Source organism: Stigmatopora argus, chromosome 13, assembly GCF_051989625.1.
Source record: "Stigmatopora argus isolate UIUO_Sarg chromosome 13, RoL_Sarg_1.0, whole genome shotgun sequence".
NCBI lineage: Eukaryota > Metazoa > Chordata > Actinopteri > Syngnathiformes > Syngnathidae > Stigmatopora > Stigmatopora argus.
In genome coordinates this window covers 16,800,527-16,814,993 of record NC_135399.1, presented here as the reverse complement: position 1 = coordinate 16,814,993, position 14,467 = coordinate 16,800,527, and the positions used below count along the sequence as shown (strand labels likewise).

General features: G+C 38.8%; 2 protein-coding genes and 1 long non-coding RNA gene across 15 annotated transcripts; 1 reads left to right on the top strand and 2 right to left on the bottom strand.

Annotated features, from left to right (window-relative positions):
* Nucleotides 1-937: 937 nt before the first annotated feature.
* LOC144087272 (protein FAM171B-like) lies at nucleotides 938-7,638 on the bottom strand. The gene is made up of 8 exons (XM_077617682.1): nucleotides 7,455-7,638; nucleotides 4,570-4,803; nucleotides 4,401-4,493; nucleotides 4,129-4,287; nucleotides 3,487-3,657; nucleotides 2,753-2,869; nucleotides 2,566-2,689; nucleotides 938-1,907 (listed from the first exon to the last, which is right to left on the bottom strand). The coding sequence occupies exons 1-8, from the start codon at nucleotides 7,636-7,638 to the stop codon at nucleotides 1,007-1,009; spliced, it is 1,983 nt and encodes a 660-aa protein (XP_077473808.1). The 3' UTR covers nucleotides 938-1,006.
* Nucleotides 7,639-8,697: 1,059 nt separating this feature from the next.
* Nucleotides 8,698-11,324, top strand: LOC144086912 (uncharacterized). Of its 7 annotated transcripts, none has more exons than XR_013304604.1 (8): nucleotides 8,698-8,920; nucleotides 10,301-10,365; nucleotides 10,444-10,522; nucleotides 10,598-10,622; nucleotides 10,735-10,801; nucleotides 10,877-10,901; nucleotides 10,997-11,061; nucleotides 11,141-11,324. It is a non-coding gene; the product is annotated as an uncharacterized LOC144086912 (long non-coding RNA). The 7 variants fall into 7 exon arrangements; XR_013304607.1 differs by having other exon boundaries at nucleotides 10,877-10,927; XR_013304605.1 differs by having other exon boundaries at nucleotides 10,598-10,648.
* A 304-nt stretch (nucleotides 11,325-11,628) lies between these two features.
* Nucleotides 11,629-14,368, bottom strand: LOC144086956 (peptidyl-prolyl cis-trans isomerase FKBP3-like). Of its 7 annotated transcripts, none has more exons than XM_077617164.1 (7): nucleotides 13,545-14,086; nucleotides 13,259-13,359; nucleotides 12,522-12,584; nucleotides 12,329-12,428; nucleotides 12,026-12,098; nucleotides 11,749-11,796; nucleotides 11,629-11,676 (listed from the first exon to the last, which is right to left on the bottom strand). In XM_077617164.1, the coding sequence occupies exons 1-4, from the start codon at nucleotides 13,704-13,706 to the stop codon at nucleotides 12,413-12,415; spliced, it is 342 nt and encodes a 113-aa protein (XP_077473290.1). In that variant the 5' UTR covers nucleotides 13,707-14,086; the 3' UTR covers nucleotides 11,629-11,676; nucleotides 11,749-11,796; nucleotides 12,026-12,098; nucleotides 12,329-12,412. The 7 variants fall into 7 exon arrangements, with proteins under 7 accessions (XP_077473290.1, XP_077473286.1, XP_077473283.1 ...); XM_077617160.1 differs by having other exon boundaries at nucleotides 12,510-12,584; nucleotides 13,545-14,073; XM_077617157.1 differs by lacking the exon at nucleotides 12,329-12,428 and having other exon boundaries at nucleotides 12,510-12,584; nucleotides 13,545-14,368.
* Nucleotides 14,369-14,467: the final 99 nt, after the last annotated feature.

Below are 14,467 nucleotides of genomic sequence, written 5' to 3'. Positions count from 1 at the left end.
GTTTAATTTACTTATATTTAAATATGTCGAGCTTAACAACAAACCTGCTAAAATAAGTCATTTGCATTAAGATAGTTGCACTTCAGGTGAGTAAACTTGCATGCAACAAGAAGTTGAAATGTTGACGTTAGAGTTTTGCGTGTTTTGGGAAAGGAGTCAAAAACAAATGGCATTTTTTAACAGTAAAAATCATTGCTTTATGATTTTGTCTTATCGTAAGAGTACTAAGCAGGGTAACATGAGAGGAAGCCAGGTCAACGGTCCCTTATTATTATATAAGATGATCCTCCTAAAATGTTTAGCGAGCAGGCATTTGGAAGTAAGACCAGAGAAACGGGACAAATCGGACAAACGAGTGGCCATTGGACACATTGTCAAATCGACAAAAACCATACCTGTCAACCTCAGCCAATTGCTCCCCTTATTAATGATTGCAATTCCCCTTATTAAGCGATCAAAAACCGTGCAAATGCGACGTGGCACATATTTACTCACATAGGACGCACGTAAAAGTCTAAAATTTTCTCCAAAGTGGACGGCTTTCAGACACGCTATATTTATAAAGTCAAAAGGCGGACGGGTGAAAGGGAAATGCGGCTGTGTATATCATGCTTAAAACATGACAATACTATTATCATACCCGTCAACCTCTGCCGATAACTGCCCTTATAAATGATTATGATTCAATCCCTTACAAACCCCCAAAGAACCTTACAAACACCGTACGACTCGTACGGTGTTTGTAAGGTTTTTGGGGGGTTTGTAAGGGATTGAATCATAATCATTTATAAGGGCAGTTATCGGCAGAGGTTGACAGGTATGTATTATCGATCGGCGATGATGTTTTTGTCTGATTAGATTGGAGCCGAAACGGGTTTTAAAGAGAAAAACGTACCTAAAAAGTCCCGTGAAATAGTTGTTTTACGGCGGAAAAAAGTTGAAATAATCAAAAAACTTATAAAATACGGGACAAAACGTATAAGGTGACAGGTATGTTAACAAACGGCTACTGAGAAATATGCTTGCCGCTAGATGTTCTTTTAACAAAGGTAGCGTTCCGCTCCAGGGTCCTCCTGCCGGGGGCCTGGTTTACCTCAACCATATCCACCCCCGAATCCAAACTTGTCTCTTGGCTTTCCGCCGCCCTCCTTCTACGCTGCTGCTCCGCCACGGCGTACCGGATCTCGGCGGCGGGTTTGCCCTCCAGACTGACGAACCAGGCCCGGGGAGCTTGCGACAGGGGAACTTTGGAGAACTCGGTGGCGACGTCCATGGAGTGTCTGCTCACCCTCATTTTGCTTAATGTTTCGGGAACCGAGGCGGATTCCAGAAGACCGCACTGTCCTCGGATTGGCGGTTCCAATTTCCCCGTTTGGTTCTTGGGATCTCCTTGGCTGGAAGCCACAGAGGAACCTTGGTCGCTCGGATTTTCTGCGTACAAAGCCGTTGATTTACTCCGTTGAGGCTCCTCGGATTGGTCCTCCGATTGGAAAAACGCGGACGCGTGCATAATGGCGACAGGCTGATTGTAAAATATCAGCGATTCCGCCAAAGACGCCGGCAGTCTTATCAGCTCCGTCGTATCGGCGGAAGGAATTATGTCGCCGGGTTCACCGCTGCCGGGCAACGCGTTGGAGTTGGCGATGATATTGCCGTTGTATATGGCCACGTTGACGTTGTGTTGCTCGTCCTTTTTTGGGGAAAATTGATTCCGGCCTTGTCGGGGTGGAGAAGAGGTTTTGATGTCCTCGTTGCTGCCGGTCATGGTGAATTGGTCTTTTTTCGTCAGTGGGAGCAATTGTTTGGCTTGGGTTTGTCTCATGGAGGCTCTAGAGGAGGAAGAAAGTACGTAAAGGAAGAGCTTTGAAATGTTGACAATAAATTGATATTTTTTTTGTGTGGTTGGTCTAAAAGGGATATTGGAAGATTATGTAAAAAACGAGAAATTGTCGTTTTGTACCCATGAATTATAGGCTTCTACAAAAATGAAGAGTGATCTGTCATTTGAATCAAAGAAAAGCTATTAGTGGGGAAATTGAAAACAAGCGTGAAAATTGGGGAATTGTTGTGATACTTTTAAAGGTTAAGCATGGTTATGAACATTTTATATTTGGTAAATTATGGAGTGTTTTGGTCAAAGTCCATACACTATGATGGATTTTTTTAAATCTGTGTATTAATATATGAAATTCTTGTTGCCCAATAGGGGAAACTGACATGAAAATGTCTCTTAAAATACTATATTTCAAACAATTTTCATGTTGTTTAGTTAGGACAAAGGACATTTTTCAAATGAGTCCAGTTATTCACATAATACTTGGACTTTCAATGAAAAAAAAACAATTACAACATATTTTAAGAAGTGAGGAAAATTGCCTGAAAATGCCAAAACAATTGAGGACTAATGGACTTTCAGCTGTGGCTAATTAACCTTGGTGACCTGAATAATTGCTGATTGCGTGTGGACACTATAGTTTGAAAGTTCAGGACATACAGTTTATTAAGGATGTTTTTGTTTTTCTTAATGAATGTATCAGTTCAGTTCGATAAAAAGCCCTCCCTTACCTGCGACAAGAAAATATTCCCACGAGAAGGCAGACAAAAATACAAAACAGTCCTCCAAGCGCAAACATTGGGAAGGATGGATGTTGTTCAAAGAAGTCGCTGAGGATGTCACGCCCAAGGACGTCTGTCGAACAAAGAATAAAGATGGGGACATGTGACATATACAAGCCTCGCTCATTTAGCTTACCTCCAGGTGTCGGCATAGGAGCAGCGAGCCAGTAACCCAGGCGACGAGCGGTGAATGTCCAAATCAGTTTTCCGCCTTCTGACATGACAGCACCTAATCCCTGTCTCATCCAGCCACCTAAACCACAACAACTATTTAAAGTCAAATAACTGAAGTGTTCAACACTGCATTTTTTGACTACTTTGTTGCTAGGTTAGTCCAATAATTAGACTAATGATTAAAATCCTAGGCAGCGCAATCATTTGCTAAGAAATTTAACATCTAAGGCACATGTGTCAATGTGGCGGCCCGGGGGCCAAATCTGGCCCGCCGCATCATTTTGTGTGGCCCGGGAAAGTAAATCATGAGTGCCGACTTTCTGTTTTAGGATCAAATTAAAATGAAGAGTATAGATGTATATTAAATGTCCTGATTTTCCCCCCTTTAAATCAATAATTGTAATTTTTTAAACCATTTTTCTGTTTTTAGTTCAAAAATCATTTTGTAAAATCTAAATATATATTTAAAAAAAAGCTAAAATAAACATTGTTTTAGATCTATAAAAATTGAATATTCAGGGCTTTTTAATCTAGTTCTTTTAATCAATTTATTTTTAAAAAATCTAAATAATATATCTAAAATGGTCCGGCCCACGTGAAATCAAGTTGACGTTAAAGCGGCCCGCGAACCAACCCGAGTCTGACACCCTTGATCTAAGGCGACGTGGATTCCATCCAATTGTTAGGTCAACCCACCAGTAGTTCGGTTATATAACCACGCTGGAACTGCATTTGAAGGCCGGAGTCCGCAGTTGTCAGGAAGTGCTAAGCTGATCTTCACCGGTCCGCTGACATTCAGCTCGACGTCTCCGGAGAATAGTCGCACGCTAATGGCGGCCACTGGATTCAACTCAATGCTGATGAATCCTTGGCAAGAAAAAGGAAAACAAAACACAAAGACGATGCATTTTTACCACGATCAATAGATGGCCCCAGGTAGGAAATGACCCTGATGGTAAGAAAATGATTGCTTAAAGACATACCTGTCTACTTATACATTTCAAATTGTGTACGCCGTATAACAACTTTTGAGATTTTTTTTTTAAAGTACGTTCTTTGTAAAATCCATCTCGTTTTACCCATTTTGGCTCCAATCCGGATGGTCTTTGTCACTCGTAGCGGATTAAAATGTCATCGTCGACTGCTAATAGTCATGCTTTAAGCATGATATGCATTATCCTTTCAAACGTCTGCCTTTTCACTATGTAAATATAGCGCGTCAGCAAGCAATGTATCCAGACGGTTAAGCTGTTTTTAATCGCAATCGGCCGAGGTTGCCAGGTATGTAAAAGATAGTGACGAAATGTGAATTTCCAAACATTGATTTCCAGTACAGACCTGTTGCACTGCTCACGATTCCCAACGTCTTCAGAAAGTCTTTCTCTTCTAGAGGCGCCTTGGGAATGGTCAAGTAGGCTTTAAAAGAAGTGATGTCACTTCCCTCCGTCAGATTTAAAAGACTCTTTGGGAACTGGACAACGGGCTTTGTCGAAGCCACTGCGGAGCAATCAAAAAATACTTGAATAAAAAAGCATATTTTCATTAGGATTTACAAAATCCATGAAAAAAAGCTACAGATATTTCTGACGATGCTAGCCATACTGTAGTACCAGATGTTTTGCCGGTGATCAGGAAGGTGTCTTCAAAAAGCCAGATGTTTCCTTGAGTCAAACCACGTAGCGGAATGGTCACTGAAGAAAATACTGAGACGAAGAAAAGGTATTGTTTGTGATTCGGAATCCATCATCCATCTCGGTTACTATATAAGAAAGATCTTACTTGGTTTCCTGACGGTTCTGTATGGAAGCACCGTGCAAATGTAGCCATCCCGACACGCCGCTACCGTGACGGGTGACCCTTTTTGAAAGGGTACTTGCAGCAAAACGGCACCATCTCCCCCAGTGAGGACCGTCTTTGTTCTGGTGTAATTGACGTAAAGGTCCACCGTTGCGTTGTTCAGGTACTGGCGAGTCAGCATGTCGGCGACCTGCACCTTCAGTTCAAAGGTCAAACCTGGGGGAACATAATGCTCAGATGACGGAAGACAGACGGGATTTTGTATCGTTCTGCATGTGGTGTTATTATATCAATTCAGATTAATTTGAGGATAAGCATTATTGGAAATTGAAGGAATGTTCAAAAGCATGTGAATACACTCCTGTGAATTTTCCCGATACTTTAAAAAGCCAAAGACAGTCAAAAAGCTTTAGATACGCCACGAAATAACTCCCTTTATCTGAGGAGTGGGCGCCATTTAACAGGAAGTGGAGGTGTCTGGTGCCAGATTACAATAATCTCCCCCGTTTGGCCAACTGGACCATGCAGAAAAGAGGTTTATGATGCGGATTGAAGTGGAACAACTGTGGATGACTAATAGATCCTCCTCATGTACATGTTATATCTCCAATTCACATTTGGCCATTTATAGGGACAAACAAATAAATACCAAATACATCTGCAATAAATAATAGCACAATCCCATTTAAACCAGTAATGCATTTCACAAAGCCATTTAAAAGAAAGCTATCGTGATGAGTTGCTTATGTGAGAGCACCAGACAGACCTAACAGATGGTCCAACAGCGACTTATCTCTTGGAAAATATATAAATAACACACATACAATCCTCACCCACTCTTGTATATACAAACATGGGCAGTCTTGTTTATGTAAGCGAGTGTGTGTGTGTGTGTGGATGTTGAAAGTAGGTCATACATTCCGTAGAAGAAAAAAAAAACTCATACTGAGGCAAAACGCTCGTGTGTAGGTGTAACCACTAAATATATTGTTAGAACAGAAACATACGTTCCTATTTTTGCAACATTGATAGTCAAGAACATTTTTTTGTATTAGCAGAGATAGCAGATTCTAAAGCAAATATGTGTGGATGTCGTCCACCAAAATAAAACAAAGAAGCGATGATGAGGCATGTTTTTCTTTCAAAAAGGTTAGAAGCATCTAGCCCAGGGGTCGGGAACCTTTTTGACGAAGAGAGCCACAAACAATTCATACATACATGTAAATGAGTTCCTTTTCAATTTTTTTTAGTAATTTCACCACTTTTAAAGTGGAAAAAAACTGAATATTTTTTAAAAGATTCTTATGCTTTTGCTAATCAATGAGAGGATGCCTTCCAGAAGAGTCTACTGCAAAAAAAATGAAGATTAAAGCAAAAAAAATGAAGATTAAAGCAGTTCTAGATGTAATATCTCAGTTCTGTCATCAGCGATTTCCAGATTTTAGCTCATAGGTTAGCAAAGAGCCAGATGCACCCATCAAAAGAGCCACATGTGGCTCCCGAGCCATAGGTTCCCCTGATCTAACCCATATTCATCTAATCAAAATTCTGACCCTAATTTTGATTACTGACACCCGCCTGTTGCTCATAGTTAGCTGATGAATATCTGTATAATGCTGAAAACATCTCCAAACTGCTAATTTTCCTAATGGTGTGCATATAAAATCAATGTCAGGTTACAAACTTTAAAGTGAAAGTTTCTGGAGTGAGAGTCTAGTCATAACCATTTAGAAGACAGTGCCCTAAAATGTGTGTATGTATATCTACAGTACATGTAGAAGTCTGAACTTTTTGTCCAAGTCTCTTAATGATTCACGTGGGAACGGGCGAGAAACCAAAAGCGTAGTGAGTGCCAGCAAGAATCAATGCAAGCACTTGGGTTTCCTTCCCTGCTATTTGGTCCACTTCCCAGGGCAAAGCTGCTGGACAATGCAGTGTGGGACAGCTGGGATCATGTGATGAAGATGGCCCTCCCACCACCTCGCAGCATGAATTAGTCATGACTCTCTTGATAATGTGACTCTCCCCCGCTCATGAGAATCGTGTCTATGTACTTACTGTTTCTCTGTCAGGAAAAAAGAATTACAGACATAAGAAACTACTAGTTAGGGCAGCACATATTATTTTGTTTGGGAGAAAGGCAGACGACACCCAAGACTGGTCCCCAGGTCACACTCGTATCAGTACCAATGGGAATCAAACCCAAATCGCCCGCAACCAAGTCAGGCGGGTGAACCTCCACAGCATCAGGTGGCTATCCATACATATATTTTTTTTTTAAATATTAATCATTCAAAAATGTTTAAGAAATATTTGGTTAAGAATAAATCGTATCCATGATATTGAACTAAAATAAGTAGGTTTTTTTTGGGCCAGGAATTAGTAAATGAAAAACTGATTTAATGACATTTATAAAATATATTTAAATTCATAAAAGTGTTTGCCTTTAAGAAAATGTATGATTAAATATACCATTTTAAGTGCTAGAGAGTGAACAGAGAATTTTTAATGGCTAAGTATTTGTGATTAAAAATATAATTCTCACCAATTATTATTTATAAATAAATTTTGTATTTTTTCCAAGACTAAAAACAAGTTAAATATACAGTGTATGTTCTAATTCTAGTGGGATACAAAGTTTTAAACATCTAAATACACCATTTTTGATGACATAACATACAGTATCATGGAGTCTATTTTTGTAATGGAACCTTTTTTATCAAAAGGGATTTTTCCTATTTTCAAGAATGACTACATGACAAAGGAATACGTAAATACGCAATTATGCAACCAATACATATTTTTCTACTACAATATTCTGAATGCATGATTCCTAAATGCGCATCTTTCCGGTGCTCCATACCAACCGGGCAAGGGTTCGAGGACTTGCAGTAGTCGAATAGGAGGAGGCCCCCCGTCCGTGGAGAAGTTGCGCCCATCATCGACATGCAGAAGAGGGGGTCTGCTCCCGGTTCCGGTGGGCTCGATCTTCTTGGCCGAAGCGTCGCTTTTGTGCAAAATCAGAGCGGCCAACCAAATGCACATGAACATGATTCGAAAAGAAAAGATGATGGAGCACCGCTCCAAAAAGGACAAAATTGCTCCCAAGCGTCAGCAATAACTTGTTGGAGGGGCATCCATCTTCTCGGCTGTCAGCCTCGGTGGAGCTGGGGGGCTGTCGTGTAGGGTGGGGGGGATTTAACTCCACCCCCACACCCCCACCGAGGCTTGTTTTTATTTCTGTTTTATTATATTTCACTCTGATTTGCGCAAAATTGAGCTTTTCATCCATCTCAACCATTTAGATTTTCCTCCAGTATTTTGAGAGGTGGTAGTTGTTAATTATAATGATTTGGAATTTTCCTTCCTATTGTTATATAAAATATTATAACATCATTATTATATAAAAGAAATGCTCAGTGTGATAGAACACGAGGGTTGAATTCACGCACGTCACAAAACGGCTGCATAACAAAACAAAAACAAAGCAGGTCACGTGTAGTATCTTATTGTGACCACAAGACGGCGACATAACCCCGGTTTGAAAGCCTCGTTGAGTAAAATGTCTACATATATACTGTGATTTATTGTAACATTAAAAACTATACATATTGATAAGCACGTTTATTTATCTATGCATACACGAATTCTAATATTTATGTGTAGAAATCTACTATATATATTGAAATGTCTATAAACATAGCTATGCACAAGTGCACCCTTTACAATTTTGTGTCATTTTTAAAAAAGGAAATCTTTTTCCCATTTTCTTGTCAAAGACCTTCCAATAATCACTAGGTAAAGTGTGGCCACTTCATGGCGTAGAGGTTTGTTCACCTGACTGGCATGTGGGCAGCTGGGGTTCAAATCCTGGTGTTTTTTGACTGATCACTACACTATGTAGTTCAGTATATTTTTTCATTAAAAGAAAGACTTAGTTCATTATATACAGCTGTGTATGATGACAATAAAGGCTTTTGATTTGATAGAAAGGCGTAGCATCCCATAAGACTAGGCTTTAATTTCAAACTATTATATTAAAAAAAGAAAACGAAAAAAAAGTCGAGGGCGTTCCCTGAACTGACGTCACATTGGTGACCCAGAAGTGAAACGGACCGGAAAAGACAATGAAAAACAAACGGTTTTCGTTGACCTGTATGCCTTGTTTTGTTTGTAAACGTATTTTCAGGTTTTTAATCGCATGATCTAAACGGCATAATTTGGGTCAGCTCCAACCAAAACACGTTTGTTAAAGGACATTAAAAGAAGACCACCAAGAAGTTGTTGTTTTTTACGTTGGCTGATTTTTGTGTACTCGACGCATGCCGAAAAGGTAAGCAATGCTCCCATTTTCTACATTGCAAGCTTCTATAAAGATATACTAGTTCCACTTGCAGTCATAATATCTCCAAATCGAATTGCGTTTAGTGTTTTTTAATCGTTTCAAAGATCGCACAAGGACATTAAAGAAGACGGCTCAATGATGACTTTTCCAATTTGAAATTCCTTTATAGACCATTTGTCATAAAACGAAAATCCTAATTGTGGAAAGACACTCTATCCAGTAATATTGGTGATATCTGACGACTTGATTTATTTATTTATTTTTGGTAATGACCTTGTATAGTAAGGCTTTTTTTTCTTAAACGACATAGTAGTATAGTAAGGCTTTTTTTCTTAAAAAAACGACATAGTATAGTAAGGCTTTTTTTCTTAAAAAACGACATAATATAGTAAGGCTTTTTAAGACACTGCAGTTATTTTGGAACTGTTTGATTCTGACCGGACGTGCTCAATATTCAGTACTATAATCTGTAACCATGTATGGTAAGGCTTTTTTTTAAAAATATGACCAGGTATAGTGAAGCAGTTTAAAAAAAAAAAGTAAGGCATTACAGATAATGATATGAGACACACTGTTTTATAGGATCAAGACCACAAAAATCATGACCATTATACTATGTCATCTTCAAAACATAGACATTGAGTTGGGAGGAATGTCATCTTCAAAACAGACGGGGCGATGTGGGCGTGGCCTATCTTCAAGGCAACGGTATAAATTAAGCACATGCGCAGTGCCTCGTCTTCTCCAACAGCCATGTCCATGCTGATGGCCATGTAGCACGCCAACGAGGTAAGGCGTCGAGCCATTTACTGGCCTAAGTGCGTTTTTATCACGCTACCGGCAGATTTTTTAGGAATCAATTGAGCTAAACCGCCAACAAATCTGTAAGTTTAATGCCAGGTTGACCGCACCGTCGACGATTTAAGTTTGGGCTCTGTGCCACATGTGACAAGCTATCTTAGCATTAGCGTCACGACAACGCTTTCCATTTGACCACGTCAAGCGTCGTCTTGATGTTAACACTAAGAGATCTATAGTCTGTTTTCTCCATTTTCGAGTCGTGTAGAAAGACTTTTAGTGGATTCAAACAAAGCCGAGATATCAACGGACAGTTTGTTAGGTGAAGGCTGACTCAAAAATGATGTATGTACTGATAGTTTTCACTGCGAGTGCTAAACAAATCATTTTAATGAAAAGTTGTTAAGCCAACTTTCTCCCAGCTGTTAACTTCAGTCTGTATATTTAATCGCCTTGTCTGGAAAAGGGAAATTAGCACGGATCACTCACTAACTTATTTTCATTCTTTTCTTGATCATTTATTGTAAGATTTCAGTTTCATGTAATAATTGTTTGTCAACTCCCAAATAGCTTGGTTAAATCAAGATGCAGTTCTTCCCGTGTGCCCCAGGACACTCAAACCCTTGAGGTTACAGGTAAAACTAATCTCATCTGTTGAATCTCCATTCTCTGTATATGACAACTTTTGCTTCTTTTTTTTTTTTGCACATCAGGTCCATGTCCAGGTGATCTTCCCAGGTTGCCCACTTGAAGATGATGCCTCTCTTGCATGATGTGGCATCTCTGAACTCTGTAAGATTTCTCTTCCTGTATTAGTTGTTTGGCAACTCCTAAATAGCGTTGTTAAATGAAGTTTTCTCCGTTTAGCATCATCTTTGGTCTTCTCATCAAGGTAAAACTAGATTTAACAACAAAAATGTAAGTCTATTTGTTGAATCTCCAGTGTCTATATATGCTAACTTTTGCTTCTTTTTTTTTTTTGCACACATCATGTCCATGTTCAGGTGATCTTCCCAGGTTGCCCACTTGAAGATGATGCCTCTCTTGCATGATGTGGCGTCTCTGAACTCTGTAAGATTTCTCTTCCTGTATTAGTTGTTTGGCAACTCCTAAATAGCATTGTTAAATGAAATTTTCCCCGTTTAGCATCATCTTTGGTCTTCTCATCAAGGTAAAACTAGATTTAACAACAAAAATGTAAGTCTATTTGTTGAATCTCCAGTGTCTATGTATGCTAACTTTTGCTTTTTTTTTTGCACACATCAGGTCCATGTCCAGACTTTGGAGGGTCTCCAAGTGATGCTTCATCTCTGAATGCAGTCTTCTGAGAGGTTAGTTTATTGTAGAATATCCAAGTATTCATCCAGATCTATTTTATTGACTAAAGATGCAATTTACTCCCCCTCTTAGGTGAAGTCAGGAGTTCTCTGGCTCATGGTGACCAGATCCTTAAGGTAAGGAGGATCTCACTTCTTTTTTTCAGTCAGAAATTTTAATAAGAGATTTGAGTGTCATTTGTCTTTGTTAAAACACTTGGAGAAAAAAGACCCAAGACCCTCAATGGTCTTTTTTTTCCTTTATTTTTTTGGTGTTTATATTCTAAGTGTTATGTTGATTTTTTTTATTATAAGTGCTGTTGAAATTTTTCTAAGTCTTTTAATTGTTTAAAAAAAATTCCAAATTGCTTACATTTTTTTTTTCTGACTAAGTATGTTGAAATATTTCTAAGTGTTTTAAATAAAAAAAACTGGTTTATTTAGAATAATTTCTACAGGTCAAGACGACGGTCCATATGAATGTGTACCTTTGAATAAAAACTTTCAAATGTCAAGCCACTTGTTTTTTCTTCATATAACTAGCAAAAAAGAATGCAAATGTACATTTCAAGAACTTTTATTTTTCAATATGTGTTGCTGTTCATGGACAAAGAATCTCTTCTTGGCATTCTGGAAAATAAAAAAAGAGGGTCAATAGACTAAGTCCAGGATTAGTTAAGTAAAAAAAAAGTTATGTTTTACCAACATCAGAAAGGCTCTCTTTTCCTCAGTCAGCAGGCCTCCATCCCACTGCAAAAGAAGTCACACAATATTAAAGGCCTAGGAGGAAAAAATATTGGGCAACTTAAAAATGTCTTTATAAGAGGGATCTCCAACTGCAGTCCTCAGGGGCCCCAGTCCAGTTTATTTTCCATGTCCTTGATCATTTGATTCAAATGTGGTGGGAGATATGGAAAGCATACTGGATAGGGACCCTGAGGACCAGAGTTGGAGACACCTGCTATATAATGACAAGTACCTGAGGGGATGTTGGTGTCAAATAGTGTGCCGTCATCTTTCTTCAGCGTTGATTTGGTAAACTTGGGTGGACACTTTAGAGAAGCAACATACACAATGAGTAGGTTTAGTACACATTACAAGAAAATAAATAACCAACTGCAGTCCTTGAGGGCCCCAGTCCAGTTTATTTTCCATGTCCTCCATCACACCTTAATCAGGATCTTGATCATTTGATTCAAATGTGGTGGGAGATATGGAAAGCATACTGGATAGGGACCCTGAGGACCAGAGTTGGAGACACCTGCTCTATAATGACAAGTACCTGAGGGGATGTTGCTGTCAAAAAGTGTGCCGTCACCCTTTTTGGGGAAGTTTGTCTGGTCATCTTTCTTCAGCGTTGATTTGGTCAACTTGGGCGGACACTGAAGAGAAGCAAGATACACAATGAGTAGGTTTAGTACACATTACAAGAAAATAAATAACCTGAAACACTTGGGTCCTACATCGTCCACAACCTTTGCCTTGACTTCTTGACAGCTGTCACCTCTTCCACCGTGTACATCCGTGGCTTTAAACCTCTACAAAACACAGCATGATTATAGAATTGCTCATTTAACCAATTTGACCAGTGGGCCCCAAACTATTCCAGAAAGGGCAGCGGAGGGTGCAGGTTTTCATTCCAATCTGGTATCCTAGTAGTACAATCACTGGATTGCATTCAAGTGATTCTTTTTTTCAGCAGAAACCTCATTGGTTAAACTGTTAATGTTGGATCTGTTGGAACCAAAACCTGCACCCACAGCAGCCCTCGAGGACCAGTTTGGAGACCTATAATGAGGGAAAATTGTTATTTTATCATATGTTTAAACTCAAGTGAAAAATGGCCCCTGCGCTTTTGTTGACTGAATGTCTCAAACGCATTTAAAATAAATAATAAAAATGAAAAGGTCCAAGCCCTGAGGTCTTCCTTTAAGAAAGTGAAGGGAAATGTCTATATTCTATAAAAGTGTACCGTTTATTCCTTACACTTCCACTGATGGCATTTATGTGTGTGTGAGTTATCCACACAAGTTGTTGCTATTTAAAAAAAAATAATCAACGCCAAGCCAGTTAGTGTTTTCATTCAAAATTGGAATGTACCATAATGAAAAACAAGCTAATTTAGCAAAGCCGTGAATACCGAACGCTGATATTTAATGATTATACGGATATAGTAAATAGAAACTACGATTTAAAAAAAAAAATGACTCACTTTGCTGACAAACAGCTCGTTATGGCGTCGACAAGTTGCTCCTTTTTGGCTGTTATGGCCCCATTCTTGATGTTTCCCAGCAATCCGTGTTCGTTGAGGAACTGAAACACACAATGGAATGAAACATTGAGAGCTGTAGGTAACGCAATGTAGCCAATTTGTTTGCAAACATTTTACTGTCTGCATCCACGTTGGGCCACATCACGCGATCGAAGCATGCTACTACCGTCATAAAGCACTCTTCAAATGAGAACTGGGGCTTCGAAATCCACAAATGACAACGTACCGTGTCCTGTGAGAACTTTATCGGGTCTTTCTTCGGTAAATCGTCACTTCTGAGCTGCCTGCAGTCTACCAAAGGACTGGCAGCTGGCTCATCCGCCATTTTGAAGGGTGGAGCCGACCTTTGAACTCTGACATGGGTAATACGTATCAAAAATAGACACATAAAAGTACATTGTTTTCATAATACTAACGTGTATTATGCGACACATATAAAAAAGCATCAATAATAACCTCATACAATTGAAATATTATTTAGGAATATAGCCACATTTTACTCACCAAAAATATTTTTTATTTGTACATAAAATCCATCCTCCTTTGTTTCCTTCTACCCTAATGCGGATAAAGCGGTTCAGAAAATGAGATGAAATGAGACTATACATTTACTTATTTTACATGATCATTTAAAAAAAAAGTCTTAGTATACATGGTCATTTTTAAAGCCTTACTATACATGGTCTTGTTTTTAAGAAAAAATCCTTACTAATCATGATCATTTTTCATTTTCATACAGTTTTTTTTAAAGAAAAAAGCTTTACACGGTCATTTTTTAAAGAAAAATGCCTTACTATACATGGTCATTTTTAAAGCCTCACTATACATGGTCTTTAAAAAAAGCCTTACAATACATGGTCATTTAAAAAAAAGAATCCTTACTATACCTGTTCATTTTTTTAAAAAATCACGTCGCCCAATTTCAAATAGCAACAGTTTTACTACCTCATCATCGGCCCAGCATCTCATATCTCCCCGATGGCTAGAGATAGAAACAAATTGAGTAACAAGCCACTAACTGAAAGAAATTCCAGTGAAATAAATCACAGCATATCATTGTAAGTCCTTAATAGAATGATTTGGGACGATTTCACGATCACTAACTCGTTGCTTTTTTACCTGCTGTCGACTTTATATTTTGTTTTGAAC

Bases quoted from the DNA above. Each gene is read 5' to 3' on its own strand.
- LOC144087272 (XM_077617682.1), bottom strand. From the start codon at position 7,638: ATGTTCATGTGCATTTGGTTGGCCGCTCTGATTTTGCACAAAAGCGAC. The intron at 4,494-4,569 runs GTAAGATCTTTC...TCTTCGTCTCAG, and splicing joins CAGAACCGTCAGGAAACCAA to TATTTTCTTCAGTGACCATT. The intron at 4,288-4,400 runs GTACTACAGTAT...ATTGCTCCGCAG, and splicing joins GATCACCGGCAAAACATCTG to TGGCTTCGACAAAGCCCGTT.
- LOC144086956 (XM_077617157.1), bottom strand. From the start codon at position 13,706: ATGTGTCTATTTTTGATACGTATTACCCATGTCAGAGTTCAAAGGTCG. The intron at 12,585-13,258 runs GTGAGTCATTTT...TGTGTTTTGTAG, and splicing joins ACGAGCTGTTTGTCAGCAAA to AGGTTTAAAGCCACGGATGT. The intron at 12,099-12,509 runs GTAGGACCCAAG...GCTTCTCTAAAG, and splicing joins AGGCAAAGGTTGTGGACGAT to TGTCCACCCAAGTTTACCAA.